The sequence below is a fragment of the Agrilus planipennis genome, unplaced genomic scaffold (assembly GCF_000699045.2).
Source record: "Agrilus planipennis isolate EAB-ADULT unplaced genomic scaffold, Apla_2.0 scaffold97, whole genome shotgun sequence".
NCBI classification, from domain to species: domain Eukaryota; kingdom Metazoa; phylum Arthropoda; class Insecta; order Coleoptera; family Buprestidae; genus Agrilus; species Agrilus planipennis.
Window position 1 is genome coordinate 568,014 of NW_020438864.1, and position 22,546 is coordinate 590,559.

Genomic DNA, 22,546 nt, shown 5'->3' on the forward strand with positions numbered 1-22,546 from the left:
TGTTCTCAGATCTCAAAAGAATGCTCGTTGGGAAAAAATTTTCGTCGAATGAAGAGGTGATCGCCGAAACTGAGGCCTATTTTGAAGCAAAGGACAAATCGTACTACAAAAATGGTATCGAAAAGTTGGAGGATCGCTATAATCAGTGTATCACCCTTGAAGGGAATTATGTTGAATAAAAAAAGCGAATTTTGCAAAAAAATGTGTTTGACTATTTTAGGCCGGGGACTTTTCGATTGACCTGTTATATCACAATTCCCAGGAAAGTCCTACGTTCGTCCAAAGTTTTAGCTGTCAGCATTTTCTCTATTGCAATGAAAATAAGTGTTTTCCATTTTGTATCTATCTGTGACTCTTAAAAATAAGTCACATCTTCCTATTAATATCCAATGCTAAAGCTTATTAATTATCATTGGTTAACTTACCCTTCTAAGCAGTGACCTGCGGTGACTACCCAACGTCTTGCTATAATTGATCCACCGCAGTCTGGATAGCCTTCATTTATTTGTACAATATAAGGGATGTCGTTGACTGTTGTAGAGCTTCCTCCAACAATTCTGGTAGATGGTTCTGCTGGTTCCGATCCAGTTTGTTGGGGGGGCAATGCTATGAAAAACTCAAATAGCTATAAATGTTATACTGGTATATAATTATTCATCGATTAATATTTACCCAAAGCCAAAGACACAAAGGTCACAAAAATGAGCACGCCTAACATATTGATCGATACACGTACTAATTGTCTGGAAATATCGTAAAAATCCTCTTTATAATTGTGTTTCTTATCTAAGCAATTAAGATGTAGCCTGTTTATCACTTCATTTCCAAAGAATTAAGAGAACTTGTAGCGAAATGTATATTATCAGCGTAAATAAAACAATAAACGAAAAAATAAGATAAAAATGGCGGACCTGTTAATGAACCTTTCGATTAGACTGCTACAAAAAATTACACGTGTCATCCCAAAGAAGAGTCAAGTGCATCCTATGAGATAGTGCTTATACAACGACTAATACCACAAATGCTCATAAAGCCCGTGAAGATATTATCTTAGGTTAAAAAAAAACTTTTAGATGTTTCTTTCCCAGCAGATGAGTGGTTACAGGGATAAGAAAGATAAGACGAATGAAATTAAAACAGCAAAAAGTGAATGATTATCTGTGGAATATTACCGCTCCATCATTTGCCTAGGCGATGGAAGGCAACTAACAGAAAAACCTGGACCAGGTCGAACACACCTGGAATCAAAGTGGTGTTCTCTCGAATTCTATGGAATGGTTTAAACTTCTAGACTATGTCACTCGATCACCTTAGGTAAATCATCATTATTATAAGGTCGTCAGTCCTAAGACTGGTTGGACACGCACCTCCACTCTTTCCTATCCTAAGCTAATCTTCGCATTTCCCTAAAACTAGAAAAAGCATTTTTGACGTATGGGAAGTTAGTATAATTGTTCTAAATGTCTCGCACCTATCCGCGCCTCACTTTACCTCGTAAATGTGACTAACTAGCTTAAACATACGATCTCTAACCTCTTGTCCTGCATGTTTTAGAATTTCCCCCTGAATCCCATCTACACCTAGAGTCTCATTATTCTTTAAGCTTTTTAATACTACATCGAACTCATCTCTCATTATGAGATAACCTAGGTCATCTACCTCCACAGTATCTTCCTTATCTAATATATCTCCTAACTCATGGTCTGCGTATAGGTTCTCTAAATATTCTTTACACCTATCTGCCTTTTCCTCATTTTCTATCAAAATGACCTCTGCCTCGTTTCTTATATTATTATTACTGTACCCTACGTCTCTAAAATTTCTTTTAATTATATCATAAGCCTCATCGGCTTTACCTACTTCAATCCACTTAATATTATGAAATACACAAACATACAAATATCTACATGAATACCGTTCAAAAATTTTCAAACTGGTACAGGACTAGATCTTTTGTTTAAGCGATTTAAAATGACAATGGAGAAATTGATATAGCTGATTTAAACATGCTTTGGGAAGCTTGGGTGTTAAACAAGGTGTGTATAGATTTGGCAACGATAAAGTTTATGCAAATGATTTTGTTTTACTGAAAAATGATAATCGAAATCAGATAAAACCTGACAATAAGTTTAGGGGAACCTTAAAAATTAATTATGAAAAAAGAAATGTCAGCAATGTTGATGATTGGCAAAGAGGAGATTAATCGTAGGCAGCATGCATTGATGATATCAGGTCGTACCACATCATTTACCAAATTATTGTCGCAAGTGCAAACCTATAGAGTCCTCAATATCGGGACTGCCACCGTTATTGAGCTCTCTGACCTCAGGCTACAATAGACAATTGACAACAGAAACTTAAAGAAAACAATTATTCAAAACAAGCTCATAAAGGCAAATTTGAGATCAATCATGACATAAGATATCAATACACATTCAAATTTATAAGCTTTGTTCATCAAACATAAAACGTCAGAGCTTGACATTACTGATATTAAAGATTTTGTAAATAAAAGGAACAAAAAGTGAATTTTGGAAAATGCTCAAATCTTCCAATTTGATCTTTTTTTTGTTAATTTTGATACGCTACCTATATGATTACCTTTTTCAGATAAAATTGTTAACCGATGTAATACGATAAACATTAACACGCATTTTTCAAAATTCAAAAAATTGTAACAAGATTTGATAAATGGAAAATGCCAACTATAAGGAACGGCGCATAAGATCTACCGAGGGACGAAAAGGACATTAAAGACCGCTAGTGTTCCTGGGGTCACGGAATTTTCACCAGCATCATTAACATACCCGATATTCATTAAAGGTGACGCGATATTCGTTGACGACAGTATCAAAAACGATGTACTACATATACCTACATAATATCAACAGACTTCTGAATCTTATATCTAAGTTTCTTAAAATTTTATTGATAACGCAGTTTTGTCTGACATTAGAATTCGAGAAAGATTAAAACGTATTACTTTTTTTATTTTTTGTATAATCATATATATTTACATGATGAGTAAAAGCTATTGTTTAAAATATATTCTCTATTTAGAAAATTTAGATTTTTAGCATTGTAGGTGTGTTAAATTGACGTCACTGATGATATCCAGTTATGAAGATTGGCAACGTTGGAGAAAATGGATAATCCAATACAATCTTCGCCAGTCGATGTAATACCAATGAGGGTATTTCCTACAGCCAAAGGACCCCCAGAATCGCCCTGTATTAAAAAAAGGTTATTAATCCTTCATTGATTACCTTTTATTATCCTGTATCTCTTAAAACAGTTTACTTGTAAGCATTGGTTTATACTCTGTATAAAACAATTGTGTTGAAAATAAATATCACATACAAAACAAGGACTTTCAATTCCATCCGGGTATCCTGCACATATCCTTCTTTCAGTATAATCAGGACATTCGTTGTCGCTCACAACTGGTATCGTAACTCTGTGTAATTGTGTTGGGTTGGTGTTGTTACCACCACCTGCCAAAAATCCCCAACCGGAAACGACAGCCGGTGTTCCGACAGGAACTTTCTCTTCCGCAAGAGAAATTGCAGATATTGTCGGACCAAAAAAAAGTGGTGACGCAAGTCTGATTAAACCTATGTCATAATCAACGGCATCGAGATCAAACTTGGGATGAATATATAAAGATGAGGCCTGTATCTCCACACCACCTACTCCAAGTTGGTCTGTTCCCGCTCGGATAGTTACTCTTTCTGCAAGCGATCTGAAAAAAGAAAATTTTTAAAGGTAAGTAATGCGATAGTATGTGTAATAAGTGAATCAATCAGTTCAAAATGGATATTGCCACGAGGTAAAAACTATGATTTTGATTGAGAAATGTATGCAATAGTTATTTATTTTCGGGAGATTGTTGTTGTACAGTTCTACTATCGCGCTGGTGTGGTGCGCAGTTGAGGGGTTATAGGTGAGAGGGCGCGTTAAAAGAGGTCCATCGAGATCTCCCATCAGTAGTAGTGTAGACATCTTAGCGTCCAAGGGTTTGGACGCATTCTAAGACTACCATTTGTGAAATGTGGGAATATTTTTCTTCACCCGATTTCACTTATCTTCTAGTAATGGCCCGAATACTATATTTATAATACAGAATAAGGGTATACTCAGTTTATTTTCGTTATATTTAGTTTTGTTTTTATGTAGATTAGACTTTCTGCTTTATTTATTTATTTTCTATTTATTTGATTTCCATTTAATTTGATTTATATGTCGTTTGGTTTTGTGTAAAATCTGTGTATCTATTTAATAAAATAATCGAAGCTGGTTTTTCCTTTCTGTTATCAAAGAAACCACTACCTAGACTAGCTAGGCTCGTTCTAAGAGACAATCCGGATTTGCGTTGTCGATGTTATCCTTGTATTCGCAATTTTGTTACTGAATCCCGAGAGAAACGAGTTATACGTAAGTCGAACAACTGTTATCGAAGGTAGCTTCGCGGCTTAGTGAATAATTCTGGATAAAGGCTGGTTATCTGTAATCATAAGGTAGGACTTAATAATTATTGAAGGAAATTGTTGACAGCAAAAATAACGAGTAGGGCTGTCTAGTTGTATTTATTTTTTTTCTGCATGCATCAGTGACCTTGAAGAAAAAGGAAAAGTTTTCTTGATTACTGTCGATGTAAGAAGACAGAGCCAACTCTCACGCAGATGTAATAAGTAATACAGAACAAAAATGCAGGGTTACTTCCTTTTTCAGTCTCAGGTTTGCTTGTTTATGTTGTCGTTGATTTAAATTTCACTTCGGCTATCAATATTTGTCGTAACGAGGCTGTCAAGGCCGAATATTAAGAATGTATCCTAAAATTTGTCACCATTCTATTGCTCCAATCTTCTTGGTTGACTTGTGGATTTCATTGTGTGAGATAACGTGCCCAAGGAATTCGTTTTTCTCGACAATTGTTTAGTAGATTCATGAATAATAATGTCATCAAAGCAGGTTTCTAACTTGGAAACGTCCTTAAGGATCTGATCGATAAGCTAATTGAATTCATCTGGTGCCATTTTGATTCCAAATAGAAGACGGTTGACATTATACGTGTCGCGGTGAATCGTCATCGTTAGGAAACATTAGGAAGCAACTACACTGACGACGGCCATTAAATCCCAATCAGAACAACGTCAGCCATAAATGATCTAGTCAGTTTTTGAAATTAGATAGTGTGCATGTACCAGTCATTCATTCACCCCGACTTTGAGATCAACACATGATTGTACGCCTCCACCTGATTCTGGGAAGACAACTGAAGGCGATCATCAACAGGAAATCTGTAATATTGTTTGATGAGACTGTGTAGGCTTTCACGGCTGGTCAAAGTAAATGTAGAGAAGTTTTCTGGGCTTAAAAGGAGTAGTCCAATAGAATTACATTAGAATTCACAACTGCCGTGAACATTATCAAAGGCGATGAGATAACGGTCGAAGTTGTCTTCCATATCTCTCGATACGGAAGTTGTACAGTAGTAGTAATATATAGAATTCCCTGGAGTTGTGACTCGGTTTACGTTGGTACAACTAGACGAAGAAATAACAACAGAGTTGCGGAATATAAAAGGAACTGTAGATTAGAACAAACAGATAAATCAGTAGTTGCTGAACACGGAATTACAGGACATCAAAGCATTTTTGAGAAAGTAGAGATTTTATACCAAACCCAATGCTTCTTTCCTACAGTTACAAAGGAGACCATTGAGATCTTCAAAACCCAAACAATTTTAATAGTAAAGAAGAGATATGGATGCTCAACCTGGACTGGAATAGTTAGTGTTCCCTATGACGGATCTAGGACGGATGTGTTCTTCTGTTTTTTTGGTTTTGTTTTTCCTCAAGAAGAGAAAACTCTTCAAACGATATCCTCTGAAGGGGAGTAGTGTTGGATTCGCTGAAGCACCTACCGAGTAAAACCCCTCCTCGAATATGGAGATCAAATCAGATGTTTTGCATGCTAGGAAAGATTTTGTGGAAATGGTTATGAAGGAGATGGGGATTGAATATGAGAAATGGGGGAGAAAAGTCTTGCAAAAGAAATCAGTCATTTTGGCTATGTTTTTAAATTTCATTAGCCTCCTGGTATACATATGCGCCTAGACGTTATCGAATTTTGTTTTATGGTATTCATTAGAGAATAATGCTAAGTAGCTGCTTATCTTTCTATGTGACACAGTCAACCGGGCGAACAAATTCCGCAGCGCCACCTTTAACGATTACATCGTAGAGACAGAAAAACACCCCAAAAGCGATGATCCGTTCTTTGGAACAGACCTACCCATCTCTCGCCGCTAAAACAAAACGGCTCCGTATACGCTTCGGATAAGGAAAAAGCTGCAATCTTCGTAAACTCACTCTGTTTCCAGTGCCCCCCAATACCCAGCACTGTAGATCTTACCGACTTTCACAAGCAAATCAATGCCACCTCCCAAAACTTTGTCCCCTCTGTCTCCAACAGTAAGCACACGTGCCCCGTGAAATATTTCTCACCATCCCATCTCTGAAAAAGAGAAAAGCCTCTTTCCTTCCCAAGTAGTTGAGTTGAGCGAAACAATCACCTCCCCGACTTTCAACATGGTTTCCGACCATCAACTTCTCCGCGTTTCTAAATCTGAACAAGCGCCGTCACACTACCATGCTTCTGCTTGACATACAGCAAGCCTTCGATCAAGTTTGGCGCGAAAGACTCATCTCCAAGCTTATCGCCCTTAACATTCCACATCTCTTCATCGGGGTTATCAGATCCTTCTTCTCTGACATAAACCTTCGTGTTCGCGTTGGTTCTGCATTATTCCTCAGCAAACCCGTCACGGCCGATGTCCCCCAAGGCTGCAAACTATCACCCCTCTTGTTCAATCCTCGATTCTCACTGCTCCCTACGCCGATGATATCGCCCTTATAAGCTCCGCCCAAACCAAGTCGGAAGCAATTTTATTCTCCCATAGGATCCGAAAATTTCCTCTATCACCGTTAACAATCATCTCATCAAATGAAGCCTTTCCGTCACTTACCTTGGTGTCATTTTTGACAGAAACTCACCACGCGGGGATACATTCAAGCCACCCGTGGTGAAGTCTTGAGTCCTTTTATCTCCATCAAGCCCCTCTTCCAAAACAGCTCAATCTCCCATCAAAACATCCAACAGTCTACAGCTCCTTCAAAATACTTACATGAGGATTCTTCATTCTTACACTCGACTACCCCTAGTAGTAGAGCCAACTTAAAATACCATCATAACAACACAGGAACAGCAATGCGAGAAAAAATTATTTTCGTAGACGAAGCTAGAGGAAGTAAATGACCTTATCAAAGCTATACATTGACAAGGGGTAATCAATCCACCGCAACCTTCTTGAGCTTCCCATGCAGTGCTAGTGCGGAAGAAAGATGGCTCCACCTAATTTTGTACAGACTACAGAAAACCGAACAAGGTAATATTTCCCCATTATCCTGAATCCACGAAACACTAGACGGTTTAGCTGAAGTGAAATCGTTCTTTACTTTCATTTTAAAAAGGGGATGCTGAAAGGTAGAAGTAGATGCACAGGGTAAGAAGGAGACTACATTTACAATTAGTAATAGTCTATGGCAATTGCATACGATAGCTGCTATACTAAAAAAATTGATAGGAACTACACTATAATGGCTAAATGAGAATCTCTCTTATTTACTTAAACGATATCATCTTCGCCCATACCAAAAGATACTTTAGAAGCATTCTGGAATTTTACTCCCATTATCGGAGACTCAGAAACCGAGAGTTACCAGCTGAGTTTAAAAACCTTGAAAATTTTCATGGAAACCTGTATGGAAGGAAATTCTGCTTAAAAACGGAACAGGCCGCACTGAAGGACCTGCTCTAATGCAAGAAATTGGACAATCAGATCAAAAATAAAGTTTCAAAAGTCTTAGAAGCAATCTATGGTGAAAAACATGAAAACCATATAATTTTAATGAAGACGATAAAGTGCAGTGTACCTATAAACATCAAAATGGAAAGGACGTTGTCTATTAAATTCAAAAGGGACCTAAAGGTACACAACAAATTGACTGGATTTTACTCTCAAACTGGCTGTGTTTGTAATTTCCTCCTACAATCGTATTGACAAGGGACTTTAAGGACTTCGGGTAAAATCTTCATCAGAATTAAAAATGCCTTTTCGATTAGTTCTGCGCCTTTAAACCAAATTGAGATCTCCTCTTCGAAATTTCGATGACAGTTTTTAAGCGCATGGAAAGCATATAACCACATTCCACGTCAGGATCAGGAACAACCTCCAAGTAAAGTTAAGAAGGTGTAGACTTATTGTGGGGGTCGTGAACTGTGCCAATGCAATTGCATTAAGACAATTTAAAATAAGGATCTGCCATTAGTTTCAGTTATGTTAATGGTAAAATTATTATTAAGACTGTTCGTAAAAGGAATTGTTTAATTTTTTTACTGGGTTAAAGTTATGTTGTCAGATATTACCTACACTTAAAAATGACCTTCTTAGACCCTACTGAGGCCAAACGAACAGGATTAGTTCACTTGCAACGCTGACCGGGGAAGTTAAAAATTCTCTACCACTTCAAGATAAGCTTTCCACATTTTTCGGTCACATCCGGCTTTTTCCATTGTAAAAAAAGCTTTAAATAAATCTTATGTGGCTAATAATCGGCACATTTCAACTGGAGGCAAATAAAATTATATTAAACCATTAAGATGATATGAGCATCCACTTGAGAGCGCAAAAACATTGTGTTAAATGAAGCCATTCCAAATTATTTTCTTATTTTCCTCCGATGATCGTCAATGAAATGGTTTACTGAGAACAATTTTTAATGAAGGAGTTTTGGATAAATTATTTCATTACATTATACTTTGCATTTAAAGTTAAACTATCCGGACCAATAGAAATAAATATTTACAAAAAAGCATATGAAAGACAGGAAATGTCTATTCTGTACCTATCTCTGATTTAAATGGGACTATTTCAAGTAATAATAAAAGTTAATTATTGGCGAACTTACCCATCTAAGCAGTGGCCTGCAGTAATCACCCAAAATCTTGAAATGATTGACCCACCGCACATTGGATAACCCTCGTTTACTTGTACAATATAAGGAATATCGTAAATTGTTGTAGAGTACCCTCCTGAAATTCTAGTAGAAGGCTCTGCTGGTTTCGATCTATTTTGCCGAGAGGGGAAAGCTGTAAAAAACTCAATAATGAGTATTTAACCAAAATGTTATACCAGTAAGTAATTATTCACCGAATATAGCAAAATTTACCTAAAGCAAAAGGCATAAATGCCGCGAAAATGAACATGACTATCATCTTGGCAGATGTACACATAAATTGCCTGGAAGTCCTCCTTGTAATGGTATTTATTATCTAAATATTTATGATGTGGCTTCTTTATCAGTTCATTTGCAAAAAAATTCCAGAATCTCCAGCAAAAGTGTACATTATCAGAGCAAATAAAAAACAAAGATCAAATAAGATAAAAATAGAGGCCTTGTCAAAAAGCTTGTCGATCAGGCGTCACGTACATTCTGTGTGATACTGTTTCGACATCATTGGTTTTGAATGCACAAATACTACAAATTACCTATACATATACGGGAAATACCCGTAATCTGACTAAAACAGAGAGAAATAATTTTAGCGTTTATAATAGACCAAAATGCAGTAATTGTAAGTACTTACCTAATAGAGCAAGGCGACTATTAGAACACGTGTCTGCGTTGTTTTTTAAACTGCTGTGGTTAGTTGGGGTAAGACCTTTCTTTTTGTTTTTTGTTTTTGTATTACCTAAATTCTCTTACACCTTCACCTTCCCAAAACATTTAGCCTCCCACACTCCCTAGTAAACACTCAGCATCTGCTATTGAACTTTTGTGTTGTGTTCATCTCTTGTGTACAGCTTCTTCTCTTGTATCATCATACGAACTATAATTAAACTAAAAAAAAGTTTCGCAATGTTTTTGTTGAAGAGAGTTTTTGTTGTAAGATTTTAAGTTTTTTAAACTGCTGTGGTTAGTTGGGGTAAGACCTTTCTTTTTGTTTGTCAATACGCCACAGTCTCCTTTATGTTTATTTCAAAAAAATGGAAGTTGAGAAGTCATCTAAGCCTCATAGACAGAACAACACATGCACTACCTGCCTCGAAAAATAATTTGCTGAATGTATGTTCCAATTTGCAATACACGTTTCGTAATTGTGGTTGTTAATTTCACTAAGGTAACCCTTAGAATCCCACCTCTACCTCGAAAAACATCTTCAGTTCTGTCCAAATTTCAATCAAGGTGGACAGCTATTCTTCTCAACATCTGCTTTTTCAATTTGGAGTTCATTGACATATTATCTGCTCCAATAAGCCCAAAAATGTTAGGTACTAACTTAAACCAACCTAACCTTGGATGTGAAACATCCTTTACGAAACTTAAAGAATAATAAGGCAAGCTAGTTAGTCACATTTAGGAGACGCGGAAAGTCCCGGTGGATTATAAACGGAACGTGGCAGTAACCATACCTAAAAAGAGAAGTGCGGAGAGGTGTGAGATATTTAGAACAATTATCTATAAAAGCTGTAACTATTGGGTTGTTCGGAAAGTCATTTCGTTTTTTCCCGACAGAGGATTTAATTGTATTCTTTTGCACCCAACTTCACATTTAAGCCGTATAAATTTTATATGCTTTGAGAGCTCATATAGCAAGACTTGTGTGTGAAAAATTTCCAATTAATTCTACGCAGTAGTTTTTGGTTGGTGCCCTTTTAAATATGTCGAGCGATAAGCAGCATTTTCGACATATCTTACTGTTTTACTACAGAAAGGGTAAAAATGCTGTTCAAGCCAGAAAGAAATTGACTGAAGTGTATGGAGAAGGTGTGTTAACAGTACGCTAGTGCCAGAACTGGTTCGTTAAATTTCGATCCGGCAATTTTGATGTCGAAGATGCACCACGTTCGGGAAGGCCGGTTGAACCTGATAAAGACGCGATAAAGGCATTAGTTGATGTGAACCGGCGAATAACAACACGTGAGATCGGATTGAGGTTAAATTTATCAAATTCAACAGTTTATGACCACTTGAAAGGCCTGGGATTATCCTNTACAATCATTACCATAAGGTACGAAACGATAATAAAATTGGTCAAAACGGGTAATGAGAAGAGACGAAAAGAGAAAACACAATATAGAATATTGAAGATTTAAGAACTGAATTTGCTTATAATTTATCGTTTATAGCTAACGTTTACTAAATTAGTAGGCAACAACGGCAAGACAAGTAGAAATAAAAAACATACGAAAGGGTAAACTTTTGAAATTATCATTATCAACAATGATCTTGATAGTCTTCCTAAATATACTTGGACAAGTTATAAGAAATAAAATTAAACTCTCTGCTCCCTTAGGCGATTTTTTGCACTTTCATTTACATTTCCAGCACAATACAACGATCCATATTTGCGAAAAATTGGAACAATATGTATGGGTATTAGTAATACTACTCATAATAATGTTTCTAAGCATTCGATTCGCTCTGGTATTCCCTGACGGAGCGAGCTCATTTTCGACGCCGACGTGGACCGTCTAGCGCTACCTAGTGGAGCTTTTCATTATTCTGATATTCATCGCAAGGAACTGTACCTATCCGATTAGGTAAGGCGCTTCATAGAATATACAGTATTTTCTCTGTTTATTACTTTTTTTTTATGATTAAACTATGTTAAACAGTAATTTTTAGTTTTTTAATCAATCAATTGAATTGTACAGAGGAGGATGGAAAAAAGTTTTGACAATGTTAAAAGGGACAAGATGTTAAATATACTTAAAAATGTAGGGATGAGTTACAAAGATAGAAGAGTGATACTTAGTTTGTATAAAAAGCAACAGGCAGTTATAGAGCTGGAGTAGCAACGTAGGCAAATAAATATTAAGAAGGGAGTTAGACAAGGATGTACACTGTCACCGCTACTTCTTAACCTATGCATCGAAAACGCTATCAACATCATTAAAGACTGTACAACTGTAGGTATAGATATACAGGGTCAAAAGATGAGTATGCATAGATTTACAGATGATATAGTAGTAGCATCTAGCAAGGAGGAGTTAGAGATAGTTTTAAATAAAATGAACACGGTATTGACAAAACAGTATTGTATGAAAATAAATAAAAGTAAAACTAAAATACTATGCAAGCTAAGAAAGAGTGGGGAAACAGCGAATGTAAAGATAGGAAACGAAAAATTAGAAGAAGTGAGTGATTTTAGGTGTCTAGGAAGTCAGATATGTCACGACGGAAGAAGTAGTAGGGATATAAAGCAGAGGTTAGTGAGGGGCCGAGTGTCCTTCAATAAAAAGAAGTCCCTTCTATGCTAGCGGACGATTAATTTAGAAAATCGAAAAAGATTCTTGAAACTGTATGTTTGGAACTCGGCGCTGTACGAGTGCGAAACATGGACAATGGGCGCGGCGGAAAATAAAAGATTAGAAACGTTCGAAATTTGATGTAGTGGTGTTACAGGCGAATGATGAGGATACCGTAGAAATGAAGAGGTAGTAGAAAGAATAGGAGAACAGAGGACTCTATGGAAGTCAATAAAAAATAGGCGAGATAGGTTGGTAAGACACCTCAGACATGAAGGTCTAGTCAAAGACATATTAGAGGCAGAGACATATTAGAGGCAGAAACGGGAGGAGGGATAGAGGTGGACCTAGATTAGATTACTGTTCGCAAATGGTTAAGGATGTAAGTTGTTCTGGTTTTAGAGAAGAGCGAAGATTAGCTCAGGATAGGAAAGAGTGGAGGTGCGTGTCCAACTTCGACTGAAACCTACTGTTGGTACAACGATTAAAGTATATTCCACTTAAAAAATAATTTATCGTAACGTTATATTGATCCCTTTTATTAATCTACATTGGATAATTTTTATTTTAAACTGTTTAAGATAATGAAATGACAAAATTGTTATATTGCTTATAAAAAATTCAATTATGTATACTGAAATATATGCACTTCTATTTCGAAATAGATTAATAATCTTTTGAAAAGAACTCAGACCCATTATCTAAATATACGATAAGAGAGTAGATCAGTATCGGAATTCTTTATCTAATTTTATTGCAAATACTAATAAGAATCGCTTTGAAAGAATAAATCATTCATCAAGCAGTAATTCATGAAACGAACAGTTGTATCGAGCGTACTTCATGGAAACTAAAAAGCTTTTTGTTTAACTGTATTTAAACATTTATTTGTGTACATTTCGTTTCAAAAAATGTAATATTATCAAATCAATAATTGCCTTGGAATGTAATTGCATTACAGGCAGTGTAAATGCACAGAGTATTTGTTGTGATAAAACTTCTTAATTTTACAATTCTTTTGGAGTGTTTTTTTTTCGGAATAGCTTATCTTTGTTTATTTTTCCTAATACAAGCTAAATTTTTTCAAAATGTTTGTTTTAAATATAAAGATCTAAACTATCATTACAACACAAGATGGCTGTCAATGAAAAAGACGAAGAAGTGCGACCTTATATGCATATATATACACATATTTTAAGTGCCATTTTAAAAAAATATCTGGAAGAGGACCTAGTTTATGCCTTAGAGTAAGATGGGTGATTGCCGGTCAGCGGGAAATGCCAGTCACTGTAAAATACTAACTCCTCAGAATATTACATTAAAGATGTGCTGCCATCTAAATACAAATACAATTGGATATGTTTTAATTATGAACTATTATAAATTTGTTAGCAAAAGTAATGTGCTGTTTGGATTTCTAAAATTTAGATTTTTAGTGATGGTAAAGGGAAAGGTTGTTTTTGTTTTGGGGTTATGCCACTTACTCGAAGCAGATAATGGCAGTCACCGATCGACATTATTTTATATAGGGCAAGTATAGAACGATCTTTTGAGCGCTTTTGTTGAAATAGTTTCTTATGAATCTTTTTGTGTCAACAAATCCTCCTGTAACAAGGCTACAATTCAGAAACGAGTTTCTGGATTTAAAGCGAGTGGAATAATGCCCATCGATCCTACTGTTTTTGGAGAAGAAGATTTCCTGGCTTCAGACTGTCTATTGGGTTCCCAAAAAGACCCGGTCACTATGATGAATGATTCCACAGATAACATTATGGATCATGATCAAGCATCATCTTCCTCTATACCTGATGCCAATAATTTGCCAGGACCAAGCCGCAAAGTTCAGATGAAGAAGCTTTGACTTCCAAGAAGAAAATGAAAATTTATTCGAAAGCACGTCCCATGTCAAGCACAGGCTCAACAGATGAAGGGGATTATGAAAATGAAAATATTTGTGATGATGATAGCGACGATGATATTTCTCCAACAAATGGACAAGAAATGTGTTGTGTCTATAAAGGGTTCGGAAAGAATGAGATTTGATATATATGCCGAAGTTGCGGGCTCATAAAGATTGCTGTGTTGACGATGCTCCCCATAAATATCAATGTGACTATTGTGAGAGCAAAAATAGGGTTCTAAGACGCCTTGATTTGTAACTATTTATATAAGAAATTTGATTGACCACACTCAGAGAAAACTGTAGAACAAACTTCTACAATTGTAGAACTTTTCATTACAAATAGTAGCGAATATAGAAACAGAAACAAGTTGTAGTGAAAATTAATATAATATTGTAATTACTTTTTTTCCTACAATCTGTTTGTCTCTCTACTACAACGTTAAAGAATATGTACTGCAAATTCCTCTTAAAAATTACTTTTCATTGTAGCATATCTCTATACAGTAATTAAAAAAAATTATACAAAATTGTAACATATTTGTTTACAACTAAAACGCAAATAAATATTCAAAACAAATTGCTTTATTTTATCTTTATATTTTCCACAAAATTTGTTTAATCTTACTACATTTTGTAATGAAATTAACGAAGTTGTTGTAAATATTTCAATCAAATTGTAGGAAACTTGTCTGAGCCTCTGTCGATTTTCTCCTACAATTTACCACTACAATTTTATAGTCAAATTTAAGTTTACCATTAGTTAACCTTACTACAAATTTGAGTTACATTTTCTACAAAACGACCTCTACAACGTTGTAATAATTTTTCAAAAAGCATTTTCTGAGTGCATAACTCGCAAGGGGCGGGCAATGTCGGTCAATGAAATGTTTTGAAAATGTATAAAAATTTGTTAAACTTCATAAGTTGGCTAATTATAACATAATAGACATAAAGCGAACTAGATTAGTTATGTGCAAGTTTAGTTACTTTTGCTTTAAGTTCATTGAATCAAAAAGTATGTCGTTTTTCGCTTAAGTGACCGCCATTCCCCCAACGTAGGGTAAACGTGTTTATGTGATACAATTTACCATAAAATCAATGCGTGTGGCAAAACTGCTAGCAATCTGTGAACAACATAAAGATGTCAATCTAACATCTATAAAGAGTTAAATTACGCAAATAGATTATTGTTTACCAAACTAGTTGTAAAAAATAAACTTAATGAAAATGATAAAAAAATTGAAAAGTATGTGATACACAACTTAAGCAAGCTTATGATAAGTCAAACAGTTAGCATTAAACATGTCAAATGCAACATGCATTCATTAACTAGTATGAAACAAGATAATTCATCAATTGAAAATAATGATAATGATAAAAAATGAAAATCCCATTAAAAAGAGAAACAAATTTCTGAAATAAAACTTTAAGGTCCATAAATGCTTTTTTGAAAGTTTTCTCTTAAATTTTACTCGTTTATAGTTGATAGTAGTATCTACAAAATGAGCCTAATTAAAATAACGTTTGAAGCTGCAAAAAACGATTATCAAAATTTGATGTTTTAAAATGCAGGTATAGGGAAAACTTCGTTTTTATTTTCTTTTTATAGACAAACCGTCCGAAAGATTTTAATAGATAAAAAGAATAATAATTTTATATAATTAACTAATGAGTCAATCGAAGATCGTCATACAAAGAGAGAACACTCCTGAGTATTTGCTTCCCTGACTGCTGACTACCCCAATGACGTACTTAAAAAAAATGAGCAAATATATTCAATATCTGAATAAAAAAATATTATTGATAAAATTAAAAAATTGTTATTAAATTAGACTGGATCACAATTTAATAAAATTATTCCGCTAAATAATAAAATCATCATAAATGAAAATGATATGTCGCAAATATGCGACATAATAAAAGAAAAGAAGTGGACTATTTACCGGTAGACTGCATTTGGAATAGTTGCAGTGCAAACTATATAAAGAAGAGCATAGAAAAAATGAATGAAGCCTGATATAGAAATTACAGTAGAATAATTATTAAATCTTGGATTAAGAGTTACTAGAGTGGACATGGACTTGATGACTTACAAATCATGAGTGAATTTATTAGGGTTAGAAATTCACAATTACATATGTATTATAATAATAATACAGTAGTAGTTTCTACAAGGCTATAACAGTTAATAAGATAAAGTAAAAGAGAAACAACAAGATACTAAAAGAAAATCAACCAGATAATAAGGAGAAATCAACATTATCACTTGTTTGATACAAAAAACATAATAATGCACTCAATAAAAAAATATGAAAATAATAAAACAATAAAAAGAAAACACTACATTTGATATTATCATACACCGTTTAATGATAATGTAAATTACATATAATTCAGTTATTCAATTTATTTTTAACAGCGAATTTAGTTATAACTAAAGTTTATAGATCATTTTCCAGTTTATTAAAAACTATGATCGTCACATAATAATTACTCTTACCACTCACTTTAGTAACTAAAGGTAAAGGTATACTCTTATTTTTGATGACACTAGATGAATTTAAAACTGATTGGATATATTGTCCTAACACTAAGTTAAACACTCATTCACTAGTCGCTTCCTGGGGTAGCATCTTCTTAAATAGCCCCTACGTAGAGAAAGGGTAGTCGAGAAGGGTGGTGCGAGTTCTATACTTCCACTCCGTTGGAAGGGGGTTGGTCGGTGATATTAAAAATCGACGGTGGGTCTCACGACGAGGGTAGTCGCGCGATGCGACCAAATATCCGACACATTGGGTACGAAATTGAAAACGTAGGGGTGGTGTTACAGTTCGCCCCCTACCGAAGCGCTAGACGGCTCAGCAGTGCTTCGGTGAATTTTCCTGGGGCGGCTGCGCCGACGCAGACGGACGACGGGGGGTGAATCATTAATCTCATTCTGAACGCATGGTCGGAGGGCGGACACGTGAATAGTCACCAGTACCTGGGTTGGATTTGCAGGGGCAGCTATCTCGTAGCTACAGGGCCCCTTTGCAGACAAGAATACATAAGGGCCGTCCTTTCGAGGGGAAAAGTTGGCGGTCTTTCCGGCTGCGGCTCTGCTCAAAGGGTAGGTGGTGACCATCACCCGATTACCGGGCGCGAGCTTCGTCTTGGTCGGCGTCATCGGTCTTGGATCAACTTCTGCCGATGTTGCTGCTTCTGCTGCATGTCCCGAGCCTCATGAAAGACGCTAAACATTTGTTTAAGTCGAGTAACGAAGTTTTCATTCTGTATTACTGCTCTAATACCGTGAGTGATTTCACTGGGGGTGCGCAGCTCCCAGCCGGCGGTGAGGTAAACAGCCGTGAAGCCAACCGTTTGACATTTGGAAGTATTAAAGGCAAATCGAATGCTGGGAAGTTCGCAGGGCCAGTCTTGGTGAGATTGTCCAACCAGAATAGACAGCTGAGTTTTGAGGTCTCCGTTCTTTCTTTCTACCATGTTAGCCGATGGGATGTCTAAACAATAGCAGATCTTCTGCATCGCAGAGCTGATGCACAGAGTACCATTCTCGGAAATGATACGCCTGGGGATCCCATAGCGTAGGAAGACCTCGTTGACTAGGGTCCAAGTGCATGCATCCGCGGTTGCTTGTACAAGAAATAAAAGCTCTACCCATTGTGAAGCGGTATCCTCAATGATAAGGATTCAGGTTTCTTGGGTCCGGGTGTAAGGGGTTACCTCGAAGAGTTATCGTAGAACCGGAGTTTGCAACTAGCCTGATAGTTTTTGGTTGTCGCTCTTATAGCGTGCCAGTCCGGGCCAGTAGAAAAGCTGGCGAAGTTTGTGAAAAGTGCAATCCACTCCATAGCGCCCAGCGGTTGGCAAGGAATAGAATTTTTCGAGTAATCGAGGGCGCAGCGCCGATGGGACTACATATTGGGCCTCTTAGTTATCTTCCTCGAAAGCATACCGATACAGGACCCCTTGGCATAACATGTACCCGCGGGACACTCATCGTCTTGATTCGTCTAAATCCTCGGATTCGAACGATTGGATAATGGCCTTCAATTCGTCATCTGCAAGCTGCTCTTCTCGGAGTCCCTTAGGGCTCTTCCGGGCTAACTCGACGGAGACGAAGCCAAAAGGACCTTGGTTGTCATCGTCCAGTGGAGGGCGGAAAATTATATCGGACACTACGTTAGTTTTTCCCGGTGAGTATTCTAATTGCAAGTTAAATGGTTGAAGTTGAAGCGCTCATCGCGTTAGCCGCCTGCTAAGGGAACGTAGATTCATTAACCAGCGAAGCGGTTCGTGATCGGTAACGATGATCGAAGGAGATGCCACCAAATATCACCTAAGCCGCTGGAATGCCGAGAGGGTGTTGCGCACTCCGAAGGGTAGACGCGTGTACTGGTCGTTAGGGTGGACCATGGTTTGGTGATACCCTGCCCGTAGGTCCATAGTTGACATGTACTGGGCGGGGTAGTGGGTAGGCGTCGGGTTTGGTGACAGCATTCAGTCGTCGATAACCGACGCATAAGCGATAGTTTCTATCAAGCTTAGACACCAGCACGACTGGAGAGGCCCAATCGCTCTCGCTTGCTTCTTTAATTTCGGCGTCGAGTAGCGCCTGTATCTCTTTTCGAAGTATGACTTGCCGGTGTCTGCTCATCCGGAAGGGGGGTCTTGCTATGGATGCGTGGCCCTCGGTACAAATGGGATGAATAGCGTGGGATGTAGGTGGCCCGTTTTCCACGAACTGCGCCACAAATTGGTGAAGCAGTTTATTCAACTCCGTGCGTCGAGTTGGTGTTAGAGTATGGCCTTCGTCTAGGTGTAAGTCGAGAGGGGTGACCTGGATAGACGGTGTGGGAAAAAGGTTCGGCGATGAATCCATCTGATGATTAGTCCAATATGAATCTGCGGCTCGTCGGGCATCCTCCATAATGTAAGCTGTCCTAGAGAACGGATTGTGCCGAGAACATTGGGGAAGGTCTGGGCCGTAGCAGGACGGAAACTCCTCCGGAAACGGGGATGCTCCTGGATATTGGCAGTGGCTATCGGAACAGGTATTTCATGTTCCCAGACTGGAATAGGGTCAAACTTTGGTACAAACTCATATGTGTGGTAGCGATTTTCCTTGAAGTACGAACGGTCGCTGCTGTAGTCTAAAACCATGTCTGTCTTTCATAGAAAGTCTATGCGTAGGAGCGTTTATAGCTTATCTGCCGTTGTAATAACGATAAAACTGGTTTCGATGGTGCGGTCCAGTAAAGTTACTGGCAACGTAATTATCTGGGTTACATGTGTGGAAGGGTTGCCATCTGCTTGGATGGTTTGCACCGCCGAGGGTTGAAAGATGCACCCTTCGGCCTTCAGTGACTCATACAACTGGATATTGGCAAGACTGGTCTTGGCTCCGCTCTCCAGTAATGCCGTGCCGTTCTTTCAGTAAATGGTGATGGGTACCGCAGGACGACCAACCGCCGTGGTGATCAAGAAGCAGAAATTAAGACTGAGTTGCTTTTGTTTGTCTGGTGTAACACGTACAGTTTCTACGGAAGACTACAGGTTGACCGCATTCATAGCACCGGATACCTGGTCCTGGATCTTTAGGGACGGTAGATTTGACGGAAGTTTCCTTGACTTTCATCTAACATATGATTACGGAGTGACTAAATCTGCGGCAAAATGTACAGCGGATACATTCTCGAGTCTTCTTCTCTTGTTGGCGATTTGACTTGGTGACCTCCTCGCTGGATTGCCGCTTTTCCTGGAGGTTTGCTTTCGCCGCTCTAGCAAATGTAACCAGTTCCAAAAAGAATGCTACTGTGGCTCTTGAGACACGTTCCCTAATGGACAGGGTTAGCAGTCCGTATACTAGGTCAAATGCAGTCAGTTCTAAAAAGAATGCTACTGTGGCTTGCGGGAATTTGCTCATTTTTTAAATGTTTTTCTGACTAATAGTGGTGTTTGCACTATTTCGTGAGCTGCGAGGATTGAGTATGATTCATATTTATATTATAGTTATAGTTTCTATAATTCAGCAACAAATAATTCTTCTATATGCTTTCTTATTTACCTTTGTNAGGTGTTGGACCAGAACGGTCAATATATAATTTAAGAAAGTATTTGTTTATTATACGAAAACTGTCTTTCATTTCCACAACAAAAAACGAAATGACTTTCCGAACAACCCTATACAATTGCACAGAGAACTATTAGAGGAAGATCAATTTGGGCTTAGAAGAAATAGAAGAACGCGGGAGGTCATTCTAGTTTAATGGGTAACAGTAGAGGAAACAATAGAAAAACGAAAGAGCGCCTACATAGGATTTGTAGATTTAGAAAAAGCTTTTGACAATGTTAAAAGGGACAAGATGTTAAATATACTTAAAAATGTAGGGATGAGTTACAAAGATAGAAGAGTGATACTTAGTTTGTATAAAAAGCAACAGGCAGTTATAGAGCTGGAGTAGCAACGTAGGCAAATAAATATTAAGAAGGGAGTTAGACAAGGATGTACACTGTCACCGCTACTTCTTAACCTATGCATCGAAAACGCTATCAACATCATTAAAGACTGTACAACTGTAGGTATAGATATACAGGGTCAAAAGATGAGTATGCATAGATTTACAGATGATATAGTAGTAGCATCTAGCAAGGAGGAGTTAGAGATAGTTTTAAATAAAATGAACACGGTATTGACAAAACAGTATTGTATGAAAATAAATAAAAGTAAAACTAAAATACTATGCAAGCTAAGAAAGAGTGGGGAAACAGCGAATGTAAAGATAGGAAACGAAAAATTAGAAGAAGTGAGTGATTTTAGGTGTCTAGGAAGTCAGATATGTCACGACGGAAGAAGTAGTAGGGATATAAAGCAGAGGTTAGTGAGGGGCCGAGTGTCCTTCAATAAAAAGAAGTCCCTTCTATGCTAGCGGACGATTAATTTAGAAAATCGAAAAAGATTCTTGAAACTGTATGTTTGGAACTCGGCGCTGTACGAGTGCGAAACATGGACAATGGGCGCGGCGGAAAATAAAAGATTAGAAACGTTCGAAATTTGATGTAGTGGTGTTACAGGCGAATGATGAGGATACCGTAGAAATGAAGAGGTAGTAGAAAGAATAGGAGAACAGAGGACTCTATGGAAGTCAATAAAAAATAGGCGAGATAGGTTGGTAAGACACCTCAGACATGAAGGTCTAGTCAAAGACATATTAGAGGCAGAGACATATTAGAGGCAGAAACGGGAGGAGGGATAGAGGTGGACCTAGATTAGATTACTGTTCGCAAATGGTTAAGGATGTAAGTTGTTCTGGTTTTAGAGAAGAGCGAAGATTAGCTCAGGATAGGAAAGAGTGGAGGTGCGTGTCCAACTTCGACTGAAACCTACTGTTGGTACAACGATTAAAGTATATTCCACTTAAAAAATAATTTATCGTAACGTTATATTGATCCCTTTTATTAATCTACATTGGATAATTTTTATTTCGATTGTTTAAGATAATGAAATGATAAAGTTATCAAATCGTCTGCACGCTTTCGGTTAATTAAACTAAAAAAAAAGTACGCCCTTTTTCTCGAAACAGCATTAATAATCTTCTGTAAAGAATTCAAACTCATAATCTTTCGACACGATAAAAAATATATGAAGATCGTTGTTTATCTTCTCATTTACATGGAATGTAGAATTTTCTATATAAATTTATTAAAAACATCAATAAGAATCGAAGAATACTTTGTGTATGGGTTTTGTTTAATAGAATGTAACATTGAATCAAATCATTAGATAATTGTCTTGAAAAGTAATTGCATTAAGTGCTGTGTAAATGCACGGCGGATTTTTGTGGCAAAACTTTTTAATTTACAAATCCTTTGTAATGCTTTTTGAGGATATTATAATGTGGTTCACTAACACTTGTTTCTTTTCCAAATACAAACATAAATTTTATCAAACTGTTTCTTTTAGATATAAAAATCTACACTATATTTCATTTTAGAATACCGTAAGTTTAACTGTGGTGTTTGGATGCGTGCGCGCATACCTATATAAGACTGTACTCACATAATATGGAACGAACTTCCTTACAAGTAGTTACAGATGTGACCTTGAAGAAATCTGCGCGAAGATAGAAGAAATACACTCTAGGCGTGAGCAAGACAGAAATACTTGGAACAAGCTTGAACGAGCAGAGCTCTCGATGGGCGGTCTTGGGAGATCGGCTAGAACTGTACAGTACTAGACGAAAATGTTTAGCAATTTTTTAAAACAA

At 37.0% G+C, this 22,546-nt stretch overlaps 2 protein-coding genes across 2 annotated transcripts in view; both read right to left on the reverse strand.

Moving 5' to 3' along the window:
* Nucleotides 1–817, reverse strand: part of LOC108736256 (trypsin-2-like) — a 20,040-nt gene extending 19,223 nt beyond the window's left edge. Inside the window, exons 1-2 of the mRNA XM_018468614.1 lie at nt 673–817; nt 426–606 (exon numbers count right to left, since the gene is read on the reverse strand). Coding sequence (XP_018324116.1) covers nt 426–606; nt 673–718 — 227 coding nt within the window. The 5' untranslated portion in view covers nt 719–817. The remainder of the gene's footprint in view (nt 1–425; nt 607–672) is intronic.
* A 2,151-nt stretch (nt 818–2,968) lies between these two features.
* Nucleotides 2,969–9,405, reverse strand: LOC108736266 (trypsin-7-like). Its single transcript, XM_018468623.1, has 4 exons — nt 9,294–9,405; nt 9,033–9,213; nt 3,361–3,742; nt 2,969–3,228 (listed from the first exon to the last, which is right to left on the reverse strand). Exons 1-4 carry the CDS (start codon nt 9,355–9,357, stop codon nt 3,091–3,093), a joined length of 765 nt encoding a protein of 254 aa, XP_018324125.1. The 5' UTR covers nt 9,358–9,405; the 3' UTR covers nt 2,969–3,090.
* Nucleotides 9,406–22,546: the final 13,141 nt, after the last annotated feature.

Excerpts from the sequence above, each read along its gene's own strand:
- LOC108736266 (XM_018468623.1), bottom strand. The coding sequence starts at position 9,357 with ATGTGTACATCTGCCAAGATGATAGTCATGTTCATTTTCGCGGCATTT. Across the intron at positions 9,214-9,293 it reads ATTTATGCCTTTTGCTTTAG|CTTTCCCCTCTCGGCAAAAT; the intron begins GTAAATTTTGCT and ends AGTTTTTTACAG. Across the intron at positions 3,743-9,032 it reads GCAGGCCACTGCTTAGATGG|ATCGCTTGCAGAAAGAGTAA; the intron begins GTAAGTTCGCCA and ends TTCTTTTTTCAG.